This window comes from Misgurnus anguillicaudatus, chromosome 7, assembly GCF_027580225.2.
Source record: "Misgurnus anguillicaudatus chromosome 7, ASM2758022v2, whole genome shotgun sequence".
NCBI classification, from domain to species: domain Eukaryota; kingdom Metazoa; phylum Chordata; class Actinopteri; order Cypriniformes; family Cobitidae; genus Misgurnus; species Misgurnus anguillicaudatus.
Window position 1 is genome coordinate 35,728,411 of NC_073343.2, and position 19,532 is coordinate 35,747,942.

The 19,532-nt window shown below is 37.1% G+C and overlaps 1 protein-coding gene and 1 long non-coding RNA gene across 4 annotated transcripts in view; one reads left to right on the plus strand and one right to left on the minus strand.

Moving 5' to 3' along the window:
* dph6 (diphthamine biosynthesis 6) overlaps positions 1 to 19,532 on the plus strand; it is a 49,746-nt gene that overhangs the window by 6,632 nt on the left and 23,582 nt on the right. For 2 of the 3 annotated variants that reach the window (XM_055171813.2, XM_073869814.1), the window contains exons 4-10: positions 5,518 to 5,591; positions 7,516 to 7,634; positions 13,086 to 13,147; positions 13,797 to 13,985; positions 15,695 to 15,845; positions 17,357 to 17,473; positions 19,385 to 19,514. In XM_055171813.2, the coding sequence (XP_055027788.2) occupies positions 5,518 to 5,591; positions 7,516 to 7,634; positions 13,086 to 13,147; positions 13,797 to 13,985; positions 15,695 to 15,845; positions 17,357 to 17,473; positions 19,385 to 19,514 (842 nt within the window). Of the gene's footprint in view, positions 1 to 5,517; positions 5,592 to 7,515; positions 7,635 to 13,085; positions 13,148 to 13,796; positions 14,023 to 15,694; positions 15,846 to 17,356; positions 17,474 to 19,384; positions 19,515 to 19,532 lie in introns of those variants that run through there. The other variant, XM_055171814.2, reaches the window with a different exon arrangement.
* Positions 6,406 to 7,316, minus strand: LOC141365382 (uncharacterized). Its single transcript, XR_012370618.1, has 3 exons — positions 7,272 to 7,316; positions 7,081 to 7,186; positions 6,406 to 6,979 (listed from the first exon to the last, which is right to left on the minus strand). It is a non-coding gene; the product is annotated as an uncharacterized lncRNA (long non-coding RNA).

Below are 19,532 nucleotides of genomic sequence, written 5' to 3' on the forward strand. Positions count from 1 at the left end.
TGTCATACAGTATAGTGGTTTAAGTCAGTTTGGTTCCAGACAGGCTAACTATTGCAGCATAAGTATATTACCCAATATGAGGAATGTGAGTGCTTTGTTAAAGAAGAATGTCTTAAGTGTAGTTTTAAATTGATCGACTGTGTCTGATACTCAAACATTATTTGGTAAATCATTCCAGAGCTTAGGGGCTAGATAGGAAAAGGATCTACCACCTTAAGACACTTTTGATGATCTAGGGATAATTAAGTGGCCAGAATTTTGTGATCGCAGTGTACGTGATGGATTGTATTCTGACAGGTGAGAAACAACAGTGTGAGTAAAGAGAAATATAAGTGGACGTATAACTTCATGTGACAGAATGAATCAGGACTGACTCGAAGATGTTTCATGTTCATTAGAAACATTTCTAATCTTTTAAAAAGAATTAAACACAATGTTGTCCAAGTTGATATTATGGTTTCATATTTGGCAACAAACACTTGCACGTTTATATTATATTATTAAGATTTTATGATTATCAAGCTCAGAGGGAGATGAAGTGTTTTTTTACCAGTGGATGTTGAAGATTTGTGTTATGTCGGTCAGTAGAACGAGCGCATCTCATAGAGTAGATAATGTATCATACCATAAAACAGTAAACATGACTTAATGCTTCAAGACTGCGATATTAAAATATCAAATTCAGTTCATAATTGAAAAAGCTCATAATAGATGTCTCAATAGCAATTATTTATGCAAAGGTGTAAAAATGATTAAATGAAAAGAAGCAAGGGTTTAGTCGACAGGGACAAAAGAAAAGCTGACTGTGTATCCTTCACATAAAGCATCATATGTTTAAAGTCAGCTTTTTTCCTTGCTAGTAAATGAGGTCTGATTCAGGTTTGGACCAGCAGTCATGGGCAGTTAGTGTTAACCTAGAGCAGGTGTCATAACTTTTATCCATATCTATAATCACAGAGTAAATATAATCACACATTATGTCTGTCTGTGGCCAGAGGAAGGCTCAGTTTGTGTCAGTACAGATTGAGATGTATTTAAACTGAAACAAAAATATCTAAACAATCATTTTCTTTGTCCACATGAGTCTACAGGATTTTATTTTTATCTTCTTTGTGGTTTTGTGGGAGCAATCGTATGATAATGAGCTGTTAAATATGTTCTGTTTGGAAAGTGTGAGATATGAAAAGATTTCTTTGGTTTAATTAAATCATTCCTGCATGTTAAAACTCTGCAGATAATATCATTTTCTAGGTGTGGTTTGTTTGAGTTTGTGTGATAGTACAATAGTGCCACCTGCAGCTGCTCCCCATGAATGAATCTCTCTCTATCTCTCTCTCTCTCTCTCTCTCTCTTGTTCTCTCTCTCTGTGAATATATCATGTTATTGCTTATATTTTAAGCGTCACTGAGGGGAGTTCATGTATTGAAGCATAACCAGGTTTCTCACCACAGTTTATATTTGACGTATCAATCGAGTCTATCATGATGTCTACATTAAATATTATATAGCTGTACTCATAATAAAGTAGAATGAACATCATGCATTGTAATGACGTCACACATTGTATTTTGGGAGACTTGTGATTTTGCATTAATTCATTGATTGCATTATGGCAGAATCCTTCAGGAACTGATCAGACACACGTGTGACTTTCTCAGTGTTTCTCTTGACTTAACAACACTGAAGTGTTTCATACAGAAGATCTTTCTTAATATATCATTCAAACTGAAGAAAATCTTTCTTAAATTGTCAATTCTGTCTTCATATATCTCTGCTTAATGGATTCAGACAAAACATGAACCATTTTATCAAACCCCACGAGTCATTTATAGACATTTTACACTAATTGAACCTAATAGGTTTAGAATATAACGGGATTAAATCAAATAAAATGGTGCTGTTGTGTTAAATGTAGGATTAGTAATAATGAAATAACTCATTGTGTTTTAATAGGCTGTAGGAATGCATTGATGGTCAGAAGACATTCAACAATATTTCTTCTGATCTGAAGGGTTTTTCTATGTTGCTAATTTTAATGTTGTCCGTAAAACTGTGTTTTATTAAAATAATGTTTTAGTTTTTGTTCAATTGATCATAAAATATCATTTGTTTAATGCTTCAGAAAAAGTGAATTGAGTTTTGTGTATGAGTTTTATGAAAAGCACATTTATTTTGGTAGCAGTCTGATGTCTAAACTAAACTACAACTTAATTAAAAGGAAATATTAGTGAGTTTGTTTTCAGGATTGTTGTTAGATTTTGTGAGACTGAAATATCAGCTTCTTTATACACAGTTTATGGGAATTAAGAGCTCTTCTCTACGGCACATCTTCATCGTGATTAATATTTCTTTGTAGTTTTGATCATTGTTGGTTCATAATACATAAACAGAAATTAAAGTTAATGAAGAATCTTAGATGCATGAGTATAATTCATGATAAATATTTCCAAAATGTATGTTTATTGTACACATACGAGTAGCATTTTTCTTTTAAAGTTTTAAAGTCTATTTATAGTTTTTTTAAAATGTTTTTCTCAGCGTAATGTGATTTATATGGCTCATGATATACACGTTTTCTTTAAATGAGCATTTTTTAATCAGACACTTAATGGATTCTGCTCAACAAACGGATATTTCTGAATGACCTGAGGCCCGGGATTAAGTGGATTTAAAGCGAAATTATTTAATGAACGTATAAAACATGCCGAGAGCATTCGTATATCTCATAGTATTGAGTTCAGTGGCTTTTGCATCTGAGCTCCATAAATGTCCTTCTGTTGTTGTGTGAATCAGATTTGAGTTAAAGAGCCCTCGCGCTGCTCCATTATAGACATCAGTAGATGAAGCCCAGTCCCATGAGCTCGAGGTCCGTCAGACCCTCTCCAAACACACAATGTTCAGACAAACTTTTATCTGTTGTCTTCAGAAGGCCCTGAGACCGCAGGCGTCCGGTTGGAGTTTTATGTAGCGAGGGCGCAGAAACAGACCTCATGGGCCGGGTGTGTGTGCCCCGACGATCGATCGCACAAGCGCGCTGAGGTGTCAGGAGTGAAGTGCAGCTCGTAGAGAAAAATCAAACCGCTCTCTGATTACATCCACATTACTGCTGCAAAACAACATAAAAAGAAACAGAAACCTTTAGACCTGCTTAATACATAAATGATGACCTCTCAGGTCAATCCCAGGATGCCCACGATCAATATCACAGCTAATAGAGGTGCGTTTAAGATCAGCGGGGGACATTCGGTGGACTCGTACTTCTGTGCATTAGCTGGAGGAAAACCTTTTCAGTCTGTCCTCATTAAATAACAGGAGCCACATTTATTTGATTACTGTTTGTATGGCATTTACTTGACACAAGGCCTTGAAAACACTTGCTCTGATGTTCTCGTGTGGCTCTTATGGGTCTTTATTTCATTTAATCTTCTTCTGTAAAATAAACATCTTGTCATTATTGAGTAGTACAGACATGGGTCAGTGGTAAATACACTTAATAATGTGGGGTTAAAAAAGTAACACAACTATTGGTTAGTATAGCACCTTTCCAACTGTGGGTTATTTTTAACCAAAATGTTTTCTCTACCCGAGTTTTATTTTGTTTCATCTTTTTTATTATTTTTATATTATTTAATTTTTAAACAATCTTTATTTAATGATTTCAAATATATATTTATTTAAATTCAGATGTTTAATGAGGTAAAATACATGTTTTAAATGTTTTATCAGTTATGTCTGGCTGTCTCTCAAGGGTTTTTTTCTCCTAGGACTTTTTTTCAACCACTAGGGAGTCAGCTGGCATTGGCTTAACTTTGAACTCTCTTATATAAGTTATATTATTATTATGCTTGCTTGTATGGTTTAATCTTAGCCGCTGTACTCTGCTTTTTATTTTGTCCACTGATTTTTCTGTGTTTTATCTTGCATTTATTAAAGTAAAGCTGCTTTAAAACAATTAAACAATTGTAAAAAGCGCTATATAAATATAATTGAATTGAATCAATTGTATCAATTGAATCAATTCATGTAATAATTATAAATATATAGCAGAAATGATTCACACAAGTCACAGATTTTAGGGTTAATTTTGAACAAAGGAGATGTTTGTATCATTCAAAAAGCAGAATAAGAGTAAAACAAACAAACTAAATCATGACAGACTAACCAAAGCAGTCAAAGCTCACATTACTTTTAATAACAGTTAATGTAATGTAAGCTTTCATATTTTTGTACAAGCAACAGTAGATGATCGATTAAAAACATTTATACAGACCTTGTTTCTCCAAATAAATACAACAATTTGTCCTTGCTGAAAACCGTTCCTTGCACATGTGATTGAAAACTTCAACCGTTACCCAGTGAGCCGAGTAACCCAACAATGAAGAAAATAACCCAATAAATTCACCCATCAACTTAACCCACCCATTAGTTTAACATAAATGACGCAATGATTTTTACTGTGTAGTCACAAAGAAATTGCTGTAATTTGTTGGTATTTTAATGATCATGCACACTGTCTGGTGCTTTAATACGTGCATTGTGTTTTTAAGATGTTGTGCGTCTCTGACCAGCTGATTCTGAAATCATTTTTAGAAATCCTATAAACTATATGAAAGTGCATCTGCTAGATCAGTGTTTATCATTAAACTGGTTTACATAAAGTTATTAGAAGTGAATTAAACAGATTTAATATAGCACACAACAAATTGCTGTTGTTACAATATGATTGTTTTTATTTAAAGAGCTGCATAAATGACTTTTCATCTCAGGTAAAAACCAATAGATGAGTAACTTTTGGGTGAAGTGTTTACTTGCAATGTTTACTAATAGTTGACTGCGTGAGGAGGATGGTTTATGTTTTCTCCTCATGTAAATGTGTAGAAGAGAAAGTCTGATAACAGCAGATGTTTGAAATGTCAGGATGAACTCAAACAGCAGATAAAGAGTCTAAAGCCTAAAGCTCTTGTAATTTGTTTGTGTTTTTCTGCCTAATGTAGTTTAGTCAGTGTTGTTTAGTGATGACGGAGGACGATAGGTCTTATCTGGGTTTGCCAAGGGCACGAGTCTCTAATAGCACCAAACGTCGTTCCGATAGCGCCGAAGTCTGACCGCTGAGATGAACCGGAGACGCCCCTGCGGTTATTTGCATTGAATCACGCTCAGAGTTTTAAATGTGGATGCTGAGAGAGATACAGGACAGATAGTTATAGATCCAGCGTGGGGTTAATGTAAACACAACTCAATCTAAAACAGAGAAACCACTGCCTATCATTATTATTTCTGATGAATGAGGGCTGAAATATCATGAACGTTTATCTAAACATCTGTTAGGTGAAATAATTTGTTCAGTGCAACACTAAATTAAAAAGAAATAATTTTTTATGATCCCACGGTGTCACTTTTTTTTCTAAATAGTAATATTTTGCAGATTCATATGCAAACTTATGAGGTCAACAGCATGTTTAATGAAAAAGTGTTGTGATAATGAGTGTGTGTATTGTGTTGTGTTGTGTTTGTTAGGAGAAGGAGAAGATTGAAGGCGTGTCTGTGGGAGCCATTCTGTCAGATTATCAGCGAGTTCGTGTGGAGGATGTGTAAGTGTTATCAGTCATCATCAGACCTCTTTATTAAGACTTCATCTCAGGAAAACATTTGTGATGCTACTCTCATAAACTAATAACAAACATTTTCATTAAAGACATTAGGTCATTATGGACTGGAAAATTAACCTTTGAAATTATTATCTAGCAGTTGAGAAATTTGATTCAGATGTTGAACTGAGTAAAAGTTTGATAATAACAGTGATGACAATCTCCTACATGTGGCGGAGTGACGCTCTACTGCTATCAATGCAAGTTCACCTACTTGCAGGGGAATTTGACTACGCCACCTGGGAACTACCCAGGAAACAAAAATGACCCCTAGGTCACACAGGTTCACTTCTCATATATAATTAAAGGCAGGCAGAGAACATGAGTATCAAAAATACAAAATTTATTAATCAGTAATAAAAAATAGAACAGTTAATTTTTCTTTAAAAGGAGTATGTTACACCTCCAATCAGTTCAAATGTCGGGACAAGATGGATCGCATCACTTCAGATCTCAACAATATTCTTACTGCAAATGATGCGGTAAGTGGCAGCTGGATACAAAATAAATCAAAACAAATATAACCAACAGGGCTGAGGTTACCCACAGGAGTGATCACCGGCGCACGTTGTCAAAGAGCACACTTCATATACACACCACACCGTGAACTTAGATTACACATCATACACTCCAAAAAGGTGTAACACAGCAAATGTTGGGATAGTACAACCACCACCACCAGATCCTTCACCCGTGGGGACCTCAGCTCCTGAAAGAAAATTAAACACAAAATAAATATCAAAATAATATTGGTCAGACATACACAAAATAAATCACAAAAGTCACAACACACTCCATTACACAAATATTTAAACAAGAACAAAATAAAGAAATACAATTTAAACTAACTAATAACGAATGCAAAAATCCACATACAATTATTCAAAAAAAAAAAGAAAAGAAAACAAAAGTTAAGCAGCAGCAGTAAGGCTACAATTGAGACCGACAAACACAGACGCTCAGCTCGAGTATGCTACGCGATTCTCCGCTCAGCAGGACGTTTCCATATAACTGAACACTTTACAGAAACCAGACAGCAGCAACAGTTCCCAGCATAATACTGTGCAATTTAGCAAAGTTTATGCAGCACACAGCGGCGGTAGAAAATGAAACTAAAGCTGAAATGTATAATCAGCCAAAGTGAAAGGGAGAATCCTACAAAATATAAACAAACATAGCCTGTATCATTGCAGATCCCAGATTACAATTAAAATTCCCCACTAATACCCTTACCTCGACTTACCACAAGCGGATAGATAAAAAGTTTTAGGTAGGCTTCAGTATCAAGCCACGGCCAAGCATGCACAGCATTCAGATCACCCACGGTTACGCTGGAATACAGGGACTACACATTACCAAAAACCCACCCTTTAATCATCCAGCCCTTTTTAAATAAACCTGACCTTGTGATACAAAAACAGCGCTCACTTACCGGAAAGGGCAGTCAACAGCTCCTCGCTAAAGCAACCGTAAAACTACATCAAGAACAGGAGGGCTAGATTGTAGCAACAAAACCACTGCACGGATGGAAAGCCAAGCTGCAATATAGCGCGCAAATCGTTAGTGTTATATGTACAGTGAAAAGTTAGCAGCATGCTACGTAACAACAACAACAACACATACCGTAAGCCACCATCAACACAGCGACAAGGGGAGGGTCCGGACGTGACGCATACCAAGCTAAAGCCAACCAGCTCTAATATAGCCGATACTCATTGCTGATTGGTCATCACGGGTGTCACTCACCGCCACTTACCTCATTCATGCTGTTACATACACATTAAACTCACACAGAAAAGATTTTAATGTCCAAAAACTTGATGTGTTTGTGTGAGTTATTTTTTGAGTTTTCTCTCTCTCTCTCTAGTTGTGCACGTCTTCATCTTCAGTCGCTGGCGTATCTGTGGCACAGAGATCAGTCTGAACTGCTCAGTGAGATGATATGCAGTGGTATTAATGCTCTCCTCATCAAAGTGGCTGCATTCGGTGGGTGAGCGAGCGGTCGGGCGAGGACAGATAAGGCCTTTTTATTTATGGATAAAAAATGAATGCTTTTATTTATTAAATAACTATGAACACCTTTTTTGAATGATTTTCTATGGGCAGTGGGCATTATACACGCTGTTTGTGCGCTGTTTTTGCCACCTGCCGCACCCCTTTGTTTTTGAAGGAGCACTGAGAAAGCGCCTGACGTCTTTCCATTGTCCAATCAAATGAGTGGAGAGCCATATTGACTGTCTCATAAATACATTCTTCAGTATTTCACGTTATATCTGTGCTGCTTTAAATGTGTTTTAAACAGTTGAATGTGAATATGAGATGTCATGTCAGGTTATACTTAAATTTCTTTTTATGGTCTGCTGAGGACAGAATTACATATGTGAGATCTGTACACATCTGATGTTATGTTAACCCACCCATCCAGATAAGCCTTAAGCACTTTAAACCAGTACAAATCATCTTTTAAAATCAAACCCACAATATTTCTGTGGTTACCCTGAGCTGTTTCTTTGGGTTAAATGATTTGATCAGTTTCAGATGGAAGATTTTTACCCAGCAGTCATTAGAAATGAGAAGATGAGCTTCAGGGTGTTTCATGAGTCAGGACTGTATGGAAGAGGTGTACACACCACAGGTTATCTTTAACATCAGGACTCATTAGGTGACATGACACAATCATACTACTGGTGCTGCTGGTCCTTTATAACTACACTGACAAATATATCTGAAGTATTTGTTCTGAAATAGATTAAATGGGTTTCAGTCAGGTAACAGATTATTGGAAATATTATAATATTTGATCATATGAAAAAGCCATTGAAACATTATAAATAATGAACGTCTTGTTAATGGTGTTTTCTCTTCTGCAGTATAAATCAGAGAAAGATTAAATCCTCTCTGTCTGTCTCTCAATGGCCAAAGTCAAATCATTGTGTTTTTTAGATCCATTTTATATTCATATTAAGAAAATGAGTGTGAATGTTGTATTATGGGTAGTGAAGCTTGTGTTATAATATCTCCTTCTCTATGTTGTCCTGTCAGAAAGTGCAGCAGAATTCATTCGAGCAGATATAAACTATAATTGGCTACATCAGATCTTAATAGCTTGATTTGTGTGGGTGAGGACGGTTAACAGAAGTTAATTGGTTGACGGTTCTGCTTGAAACTGACATGTGTAAAGGTCTGTCTTTATTTGAGATCTGCACTTTTTTTCAGCATTGTTATATTCATTCCTCATTATTTGTCTGTGCGTGACCGTATCTCAACGAACTTTGTTTTGTATTTTAGATTTAGTTTGCTGATGGTAAGTTATTAATTTAAAATTAAGCTTCACATGCAAGCTCAGAAACCGTAACCAGTGCACCAGAGCTTTGGTTTAATTTTTTGTTGTCCTCTTGTGTCAATGGCTTTGACTGTAGTAGATACGCTTATCGGATGTATTTCTTCATTATAATAATTCACTACAGCGCTCATGCATTTACAGCAGAATAATGTACAATACATGACAGAAATGATTTAACTACACAACACACTTTTGGTTGTTTTGAAGCAGTGCTAAATGTTACACAAAAATATCTTAGTAAAATCTGTCACAATGGGCAAACAACTGTAAGTCCCTCTGTATTTAATAAATATGAATATATATATATAAATATTAGTTGTGGTACATGATGAATGATATAAAGTGTTTGTGATTTCAGTTGAACAGACCTCTGATCGATAGATATGAAAGAGAAAAAGCTCACATATGATCTTTGAGTTCCTGTGTGGAGTCTCACTCTTCATTTATTATTTATTTGGTTTTATGTTTTCAATATTCAGGTTATTAGATCGTCACTTAAGTATTTCAGATAAACATCAGATGAGGTTAAAATTGCAGCTTTATTCTATTTGATGGCTAACAAGATCAAATCTGAATTGCATCGGCCGTACGGCTATTATTCCTCATGCAGGTGTTGAGTTTTAGATAAGTGTCTTTAATCTCATCTCATGTCTGTTGTCACACCTTTAGTTTTCTGCTGAAACCTCAGAGATCAGGTGATATCACAGCGCTTTTGTTTCTGCTCAGGTCTTAGAGAGTATTGTTCAAAGGATGAACGCGCTCGCCTTCCAGCATTAGATGCTTATTTCATCCATTTAAAAGCTAAAATGTTTCCCAACATGAATCCAATTTTCCCAGCGTTCCCGTCTGAAGGGAGAGATTAAAGTCTGGCTGTCAGTCTGTGCTTCTCAGATCCATACCAACCTTCACAAATCTCTTCGTCTCTCAGCGCTATCTGCAGTCTGTGCTCTTATGTTCAGAAGCCGATTTATTTCAAATTAAACATGTAGGCAGGCAGAGATGCTGGAGACTCACTGATGATGGACGCTTCACTTCTTTACATTTTTGTGCATTTGCAATGAAATCTCTTATATAAGATCTTGCTTCAGTGTTTTCTGTTAAAATATTTATGACTAATTCATATCTAATACGGTGCAGCTGAATCCACCTTCCTGCGGTTGAGTTCAAACACATTTAAAGTGTTGATATGAATAAATGTATCTAAATCCACACAGCTGATTTGCACAAAGGTTTATAAAAGCAAAGCAGGACATGTGTGTAACAGAGAATATTCAGTTTTGGCCTGTGTGTGTTTTTAGGCCTGTTGCTGTGTGTTGGGATACAGGTATATGTTAGGATCACCCGAGTGTCACAGGTTAATTCTGTAGGACTGAAAGTCGTCTTTCACCGTTGCTTTTACTTCATTTGCAGTGATGAGCTGGATTTGTGTGTCTGTATTGGTTAATATAGCAGGAAATATTTTAAAGAGTGATCAGACAATAACTGATGAATGTTGCTGTTTTGTGTTTTGCAAACTGCCGGATTTTTCTTACCACATCTCTTTTAACATATATAAAACATATGCATTATCAGAGGAGGGAAATGCAGGTTGATGTGCAGCAGCATAACCTTAACTAACCCAACAGTATGCTGGTTATATCGCTAACAGAAGGACTATGTACAGTACCATATGCTTTTGTGTTTCAGAAGTGGCTTTTTTACAAGAGATCGGTTTGACCTAAAATGCTTTAATTTGAAGCCCATGAAATCTAATGCAGAACTTTAAAATCCATTTTTGTACAGTTCACTGCCTTAAAAGTTCAATGGATTAAATTTCAGTTTTATAGGATAATAATGAGTTAAAGGCTTTTCGCAGGTTTATGGTTCCTGTGGGCTTCAGTAGCACTCTGCTTGTGTAAAGGGCAGTGAGAACAGACACTCGGCAGATGAATTGAGCCTGGACCGGGCTTATTTGTGTTTAATGTGCCGTAAGGGGTTCAGCTAATTAGCTTTAGGTCAGGTAGTAAAACAGGTGCCGAGGACCGAATGTCATGGCCATCATGTAAATGAGAGCCGAGGACGGACCTGTCGATGACTGCGGCTTTCCGTCATTAAATGATTTCGTGCTCTTTTGTTAGGGGTGAAACACAAAGTTTTGTATGCACTACCTCAGATGTTCAGTATTTTTACAGCTGTCGAATTTGGTGGTTTGTGAAACAGAGACTTTGTCTCAATCCACCTCCTGGTTTAAGTACGTACACTGCTTAGATAGTTTGTCATTTCTAAAGTTGGTCAAAATCACTCCAGTGCTCTGAATATTCATAGGGAGCATAGAAATCCTCCCATCCACAGAATTCACCATAAAACATTGGGAACATCAAAAAGAAATCGGTTTTGCAGAGTTATACAGAAATGCAGTTGATAAGTTGCATTTTAATGTGTGACCTCATGAGTGTATCACAGATGTCATAAGCATATTAATATTTAGTGGATGAAGGGCTTTAACGTCATAGGGAACTGGGCAGAGACACAACCCAAAGGCATTGAAATGAATCAGTCTTTACTCTTTAAGCTTCCTGCATTGTATGTTCTTCTTGTATCTTGTACCCTAACTGCGCTTTAATCTTTGAAATAAAGATGGTAATGAACGTTACATAAAACAGACAGCCTCTTAGCAGTTTAAAGTCAATAATTATAATTTGTTAAAAATGCATGACTTATTAAAAGGATATTAAAATAGGATTGAATTTTAATGCCGTTCTCCCTGTTATATTTGTGAGGGGTTAACATGAGAGCAGACGATTGGATATTCTCTCACTTAATTATGAGCGGTGTTCTCCAGGCACGGGTATTGGGCCCGCTCTTACTCCCCACTGACAGGCTCCATTGATCCCCTGCAGTTCTGAGCACAGTTTGCCATTTCAGTGTGTGACTATGTAAACATGCGTTCTGTATTTAAGCATTTACTCCAGCGGGGCTTGTGGTTAGGGTACTGACCTCTGAGGTTAGGCTAGAAAAAGCATTCCCTTCACCACACAATGCTTGACTGTACTAGTGAATATGGGTTTGGGTTATGTGGGTTGGTGCTTTGAAGTAAGTGACGAGTGTAGTTGGTAACCTTTTGATGTATGTGGGATGTGCAGATGAGATTTTGTCAAATGTAGTTGTGTTATGTGTGGCACTTTTATTGACCTAGGATATAAATATAATAAAAGCACAAATGCCATGTTGTTTTTCATGAAAACTATGAGAGAAGAAACGGAACTAAAATGTAACAAATATAAAATGCCAAAAAAAATCTAGTTTGGAATTTAATAATCAATCACTTTGGCACACTTTCATTTCTCAACTTATTGCATTTTAAATAAAAAGGGACAAATAAGTTTATCATTAACTGGAAATCAAACTATCTATCAGTTTTTAAAATGTGTTTACACATTATGGCAGATTTGGTTTGATTAAAACAGTGTAATCGCTCAGATGGTGCGGTTCATTTAAGTAAGTGTGAACACTGCCATCCAAACCTTGGTGCGCATCAAACAACCAGAGCGATACAGCTGAAAAGGCGGATCTCAGTCCTCTTTCAAACACAATCTTATGCGGTTCCACTAAAATGTAACACACACCTAAGAAATCTAAACAAACCAAAAACAAGAAGTGATAAGATGTGACCCCAAAAAACACCAAATTTGTTAACATGGGTAAGGACCGCATATGAAGGAATGAATTCATGTTTCTGTTTTGATTCTTTTAAACGTTTTATAAGCTCTTCATGAGTTTTCTGTGGGTGACAATACCCTCATATCTACATGTATTCAATGAGTGCATTTAGCTTAGCGCACAGCGCTGTTTTAAGTTACCAAAGCTGATCAATCAGGGTGTGACTTTATCCTTATGCCTTTAGGTTTGGTTCACTGTTACAAATGCCAATGTGAACACTAAGATCTATTGTTCATCAGTGAGAATAGACTCTGAGCAATGAATTACATGAGAAACAATGAGAGACAAACTGTTGTTTTGTTTAGAAGAGATCTGGAGATAACATTCAGGACACAGATCTGTGTACATCAGACACACGTGTGTTGAGTTTGTTGTGTTGTGTGTTTATCTATCAGGACTGGATCCAGAGAAACATTTAGGAAAGTCCCTGGCACAGATGGAGTCTTATCTGCAAGAGGTCAGCACAAAAACTTCAACCTTCAGTATTCTTCTGCTTTCTCTATAATGATGTAATAGGAGGAGTGTGACATCGATCTCTATCATCATGGCTGTGATTCGGCCAGAGGGGACACTACTATTATTATTATTATTATTATTATTATTATTATTAAAAATAATGATTCAGACACCAGTGCAGAAACTTCAGTATCACGTGAAGGTTAAAACCAAACATTGATCAACTTTAAACTGTTGAACACACATCCGTGTATTTATTCTACAGTTGACCTTTAGCAGACGCTTGAATCCAACACATCTTACTGTACAAGCCATTTATCTGTGAAGATTCAACAACTGCTTAAGACCAAACCTGCCTGCTGAGAGAGGGTTTATTGAATATATAGAGATAAATAAATGAAGAGGATGTGTTTTTTAAATATTGAGAGTTTGAAAGATCATACCAGCAGTGAGGAAATGAGCAGAAAAGTGATATCGTGAAGGTGTCATTCATTCACATTCAGTGCATTGCAATAGTCCAGTCGAGAGATGACAAAGTCCTGAATGAGGAGGTTTGCAGTAATCTCACTTTCCTCAAGTAATTGTTCAAGACTAAAGTGTTTTGGTTGCCATTGAGTGATTACAGTGATTAATGATATTGTATTATTCAGCTTTCACAGAAGTATGGAGTTCATATCTGCGGTGAAGGGGGTGAATATGAGACCTTTACCACTGACTGTCCACTGTTTAAAAAGAAGATTGTCATTGACTCTATGGAAACTATCATTCACTCGGCCGATGCCTTTGCTCCTGTGGGTTACCTGCGCTTTACACACATGCACACGGAAGTCAAACATGAGGTCAGAGTTCAGCTTTCTTCAGCCAATCATGATACAGGTGATCATTCAGAAATCATTGAAAATCTGTCCGCTTCACTGCTGCGCCTCAAATCAGTTTAGACGTCAGTGACACCGTCAGACATCATCAGCTGTCATGTGTCTGCTGAGGAATAGAAACATGACTACAGATGAGTCATATGTGCTTTATAATTATATATACTTCATGTTTTTAAAGTTTAACTAGCAGTAGTTAGTTAGTTAGTTAGTTAGTGAATACTGTCAGTGTTCGTTACTGATGTTAACTTTATACTGGTGTTAGTGCCAGTTTAAAAGGCTTGTCCTGAATGAATGCTCTTCCTCTGAAGTATAATGAATTAAATGATCATACAGCTAACAGCAGATGACAGCAGGACAATGAAGACATTTATCAGAACTGTGTGTTTATTTATCTACAGCAGGGGTCTTAAACTCAAACTGGCTTGGGGCCATTTCTAGGACAGACATTTCATCGGGGGGCCGCAGAGCTATTTTAACGTTCAAAAAAGTACAATATTTCTGTAAATGTCATGTTTAATTTCTATGATTTAATGTATAATAATACTTGAAAATATATAAGCAGTGGTTTTATCTTTTTAATATACATGATTTTATAAGAGTAGCCTAAGTAAATCTTTTCTTAACCTTATCTTAACTAAGACCTATTAAAACCTTGCACTAAACTAACAAATTTAATTCCTGTATACATTTATAAACTATTATAAAAAATTACCACTAGTAAAGTTAAGTGTTTTGGGTTGTTTTCAGTCATAGTATTGACTTCATTATGTTTTTTGTTATTTCAGTTCTAATGAATTTGCTATTATATGTGGGAAAATATTAATAAGTGAAAGTGATCCCATAACTTTTGAATGGGTAGTCCATGTTATTTAAGCTAGTTGGACAGAAAACAATAATAATACTGCTATATGTGTAATTGCATAGCAAGCTACATAATAATATATTATACTTCATTATATATCGCAGTATACATACTTTTATCTTCTGTACATTTCTCCTCATCTTTTCTCTTTTCTTAACCTGGGCACTTTGATGGCTCTTTTCTTATCTGTAGTTTAAAATGTGTTGCATTACTACCTCCATATGTGGGTGTCTCCATTAGATGATGTAACTTGATGTGAACTAACCCCACCGCAGCTCAATCTTCTCTGAGCAACAGCTGAGTATCCACCCAGAAGTAACAAATCTTCTCTGGACAAACACTACAAAGTCCCGACCAGATTAATTGATCGCATGGTGACAATGATATGATTGACACGAGGTTCAGTTGAGGAATTAAAATCCGATCACGCGTTCCGTTATCCTCAACATACGCAGCGCACGGTTAATGGCTGCTTACGGGACTCACGACACGGAGCGCAACTTCCACTCCCGAGCACTTTGGGAAGTAATGCTTTGACTCGTTTTAGCGCGTTGTTAGACGCGACATGTGAACGAACACTTGAACGTTTAAATCAAAAATCAAACGAATATAAAACAAAGTGAATACAAATCTTTCTGTGGGCCGGATTATGTTATATTTTTGATAGGTGACGCGGGCCACAGAGAGAGGGAGGGCGGGCCGCAAATGGCCCGCGGGCCGGGAGTTTGAGACCACTTATCTACAGTATAAAATAAAAGCTTCCTCTGGTGATTGACTTGTGTTTGAGTCAGATGTGTGTTTCATCTGAAAGGACCCTGACAGTCGGCCGATGGCTCTCAGTAGATGTTCTTGCCTAAACACCATAGATGGGATAAAGGAAGAGCTGGAATATTCTGGTGGATGTTCAGATGATCTGGAAGAGTTTTCATCAAACACTGTGAGCTGCTGTCATGATGAGCTGGGTGAGAAACTCACTTCACATTTTTACTCATTTATCCTTTTAATCCTCTTCACAATATTACACAACAAAACACTTGAATATATCCAGTAGTTACTGTAAAACACTTTGCAGAACTTTATTTATATTATTTTATTTATCAGTACAAATGAAGATATTGGTTCCAAAACCAGATAACGGCAGCTAGTTTGTTTTGATTTAAGCCTTCATAACTAAAAATACAGCACAATAAAAACATGACAACTTAATAATAATAATAATAAACAACTTTTGACAAAGATTTTAAAAACGTTGTTATCTCGTTTTGAAACCAAACTCTTCACTTATAAAGTGGCACGTGGTGTCCCCTGAACAGCACTGATATAAATATTGATACGGTTTAACACACTGAGGGGCCAGTCACACCAAAAGCGCCTTAAACGCTTGCAAACGCAAGGCGCGACGCACTGCCCCTTTTAAAAAAGAGCAGTGCGACGCGGCCTCTCATATTGCTAAGCAACCACCGAGTCAGCTGTCCTGTCAATCAAACATTGAAGCGTGAGCGCTCTTTTGCTGTTAACTGTCATATTAGCAGAAACTTTAAAAAGAGGGCGCTTGCTCTGACCTTGTTTGAGGATGAGAGGTGCACAAACACGCAGGAGAGAGTGAGCGAGTGGAGTCCGGTTCTTCAAAGCAACTGTAAACTTCCCTCACCACAACGTAAGGCCCGCCTCTCCCCTCATTCGATTGGACAATGGAAGACACGAATGACGTCGGGCGCTTCTCCGCTCTCAGCACTCCTTCAAAAATGTGTGCGCGGCAGGCGGCATAAAACCGCTCGGCGCGCATAAACAGCGCGCAAACGCGCCCTGCCCATAGAATATCATTCAAAAAAGGCGCCTGCAACTGCCATAAACGCTTTTGGTGTGACTGCAGCCTTAGTGTAAATATCATACTGTTGTTGCCAATGTCTTTATTATATTAAAGGATTACTCCACTTTCATAAAAATATCCCAATAATTTACTCACCTTCATGTCATCCAAGATGTCTTTCTTTGTTCAGTCGAGATGAAATTAAGTGTTTTAAGGAAAACATTCCAGGATTTTTCTCCATATACTTCATGCGTGACCTTTTGATGTGCATCACACCACTAGTGCAAGATGAAAAGTTGTGTTTAAAAAGTACATGTTTTTTTATGATATTGGTTTTGCTAGATAAGACTCTTATGTCTCGGTTGGGATTGTTTAGAGCCTTTGAAGCTGCATTGAAACTGTAAACTGTTGAGGTCCACTAAAGTCCAATATATGGAGAAAAATCCTGAAATGTTTTCTTTATAAAACTTAATTTTCTTCTCCACTGAACAAAGAAAGACATCAACATCTTAGACAATCATGGAGGTGATTAAGTTGTTGGGATATTTTTTAAAGAATGTTGAATATGGCAAAGGTAGATTTATATATAATTCCCTGAGGTCTCCTGGGATTTTATTAAAGACACAGTGAATGTTAAGACGGTGTGTGTTTGTTCTGTTAAAGAGCGTCAGGCTTCAATCTCATCCAGGAGCTCAATGGGTTACCAGTGGATAACTGGACTGACGGGGCGGCACGCAGACGTCCACAGTCAAACCCGGCACGTTTTCACACTTCTGGAAAGTATGAATATCCATTTTCATATCTGTGTGTGTGTGTTTGAGTCTGTGTGTTATCTGAGCTCCAGGCCGAGTTTGTCGGTCGGGGTTGTGAAGAACTGAGTGTATAGTTGCTGGTGGATCAAACAGACAGACTGCAAACAGTCCTTCGTTTCAAACACGCTTTCATTTGCCCTCAAAATGCAGTTCAAGAGGTGCGGCGGAGCCGTTTGTGCACACTGTCTGGTTTTGGGAGCGTTGCAAGCGGAGCGCGTGTCATCCTTCATCATTGGACTTCAAATTAAAGTTGGAGAATGAAACCGTTACTTCAAAAAAACACGGTCGTACGCATGCATGTGTGGCTGTTTTTATCGCCCGCAGAACTTTTAAAGAGAAAACTCTGAAGAGGGAGCGCAGCTAAAGATGAAACGCATATTTAATGGTTTTTGCCTTAGTTCACAAAACAGTCTTCACAGCGCTGAGACAATATTAAACAAGTTAATATTTAATGACTCGCTCTTTGTGCGATCAAACCGCGTGAAGAGCGCTGACACACGAGAGTCCGAGAGGAGAAACAAACTTTGTTTCCTCGCTTTTACATTTTGTGTATCTATAGCTAAAGTATTTGAATAAGAGATAAGAAAGCTCATGTTTAATCTGTAGTCATAGATGCTGAAATGTGAGTTCGTTTCTGTGCTTTACTACCAATTATGTTTAATATAATGTGTCATTTTAATATAATTCAATTTGAAATGATAAGACTATTTTACAATTAAGTTGTTTATTTGGTGGGAGGATTTTAGGCAGTGTCCATGATGAGTTAAAGTCTGCGAATAGTTTCTTAACACCATAATAAATGTTATAAATGTATTGCTGAAACACGTTACAAAGACTGTGAACTATGTGGTACTGAATTGTGGAGTTAAACCATTAAACAGTTTTTCCACAATTCTGTGTCAGGATTATTTGGGCCCCGCCCCTATCACAATTACGAGCATCCATTCAGGTTGTAGTGGTGTTTGAAAGTTAAGAGAGACGGCAGGTTTCCCGCAAGTGTGCTACCGGTACTCCATCAGAACGCGTTTCAGCGCCGCTGTAAACATTATAACCCCAAAAAGGTTCCTCATTTGTAGGGGTGCACCGATATATCGCCAGATGATGCTTGCTATGCTTCTCAGTGAATTGCGGTGAAATGCCGCTACATCCAAAAGCCAGAGGGCGCTCTTGTGCATAAACGCAATATGCGCTGCAGACGAAGAACCACACACATGAAGCTCCAGGAAATGGCTTAAGGAAATAAATGCAATACTTTTTTTAAATGCTTTTAATCTATTAAATTAATATATAAATGTGCATTTATCGTTGCCATGTTATATTCATTTAGTTGACTAGTGGTATACACTGATTAAACATAAATGGCATTAATCAAAACGTTTACTTGTCATATTAAGAACACTGTCATTGCATTTCCACAGCGATCAGCAGTAAAATGTTTTGGTCCTTTGGTTCCATTATTCAAGTAAAATAATGGAAAGATTTTCATAAGATCCCATGAGGTCAATGTGTTAGCATGACAGAAGCTTCATGCTCTTGTGTAAGAACAAGCAACAGCCGGCAATTTTCCTTCGCCCGAGTGACTTACGTTTCTTCCCCTCCACAGAAAACCACCACAGATTAATCAATGCCATCAAAAGTACAAAGTAGATAAGTAAACTAGGATTCTGTGTGTATTCAGAGCGCTGCTATTGTTGTTTACAATGCGTGGAACAGTAATGTGCTTTGCATTGATCTTCAGCACAGAAACATTTTAAATGTATACAGGTTTGCATAAACATGTCTGACAGAGGAATATCATATTTATATCCAATGCTAAAGTTAAGATCAACTGAGACTGTGTGTGTGTGTGTGTGTGTGTGTGTGTGTGTGTGTTGTGTAGGTGAACTAGAGGAGAGAGGTTTGCTGTTGAATCATGTTGTTTTGGTTCATCTGTATGTGAGCGATATGAAGAACTTCAGTCAGATCAACTCGGTGTACTGCAGCTTCTTCAAACACAAACCACCAGCGAGGTCAGTCACGCTCTACAC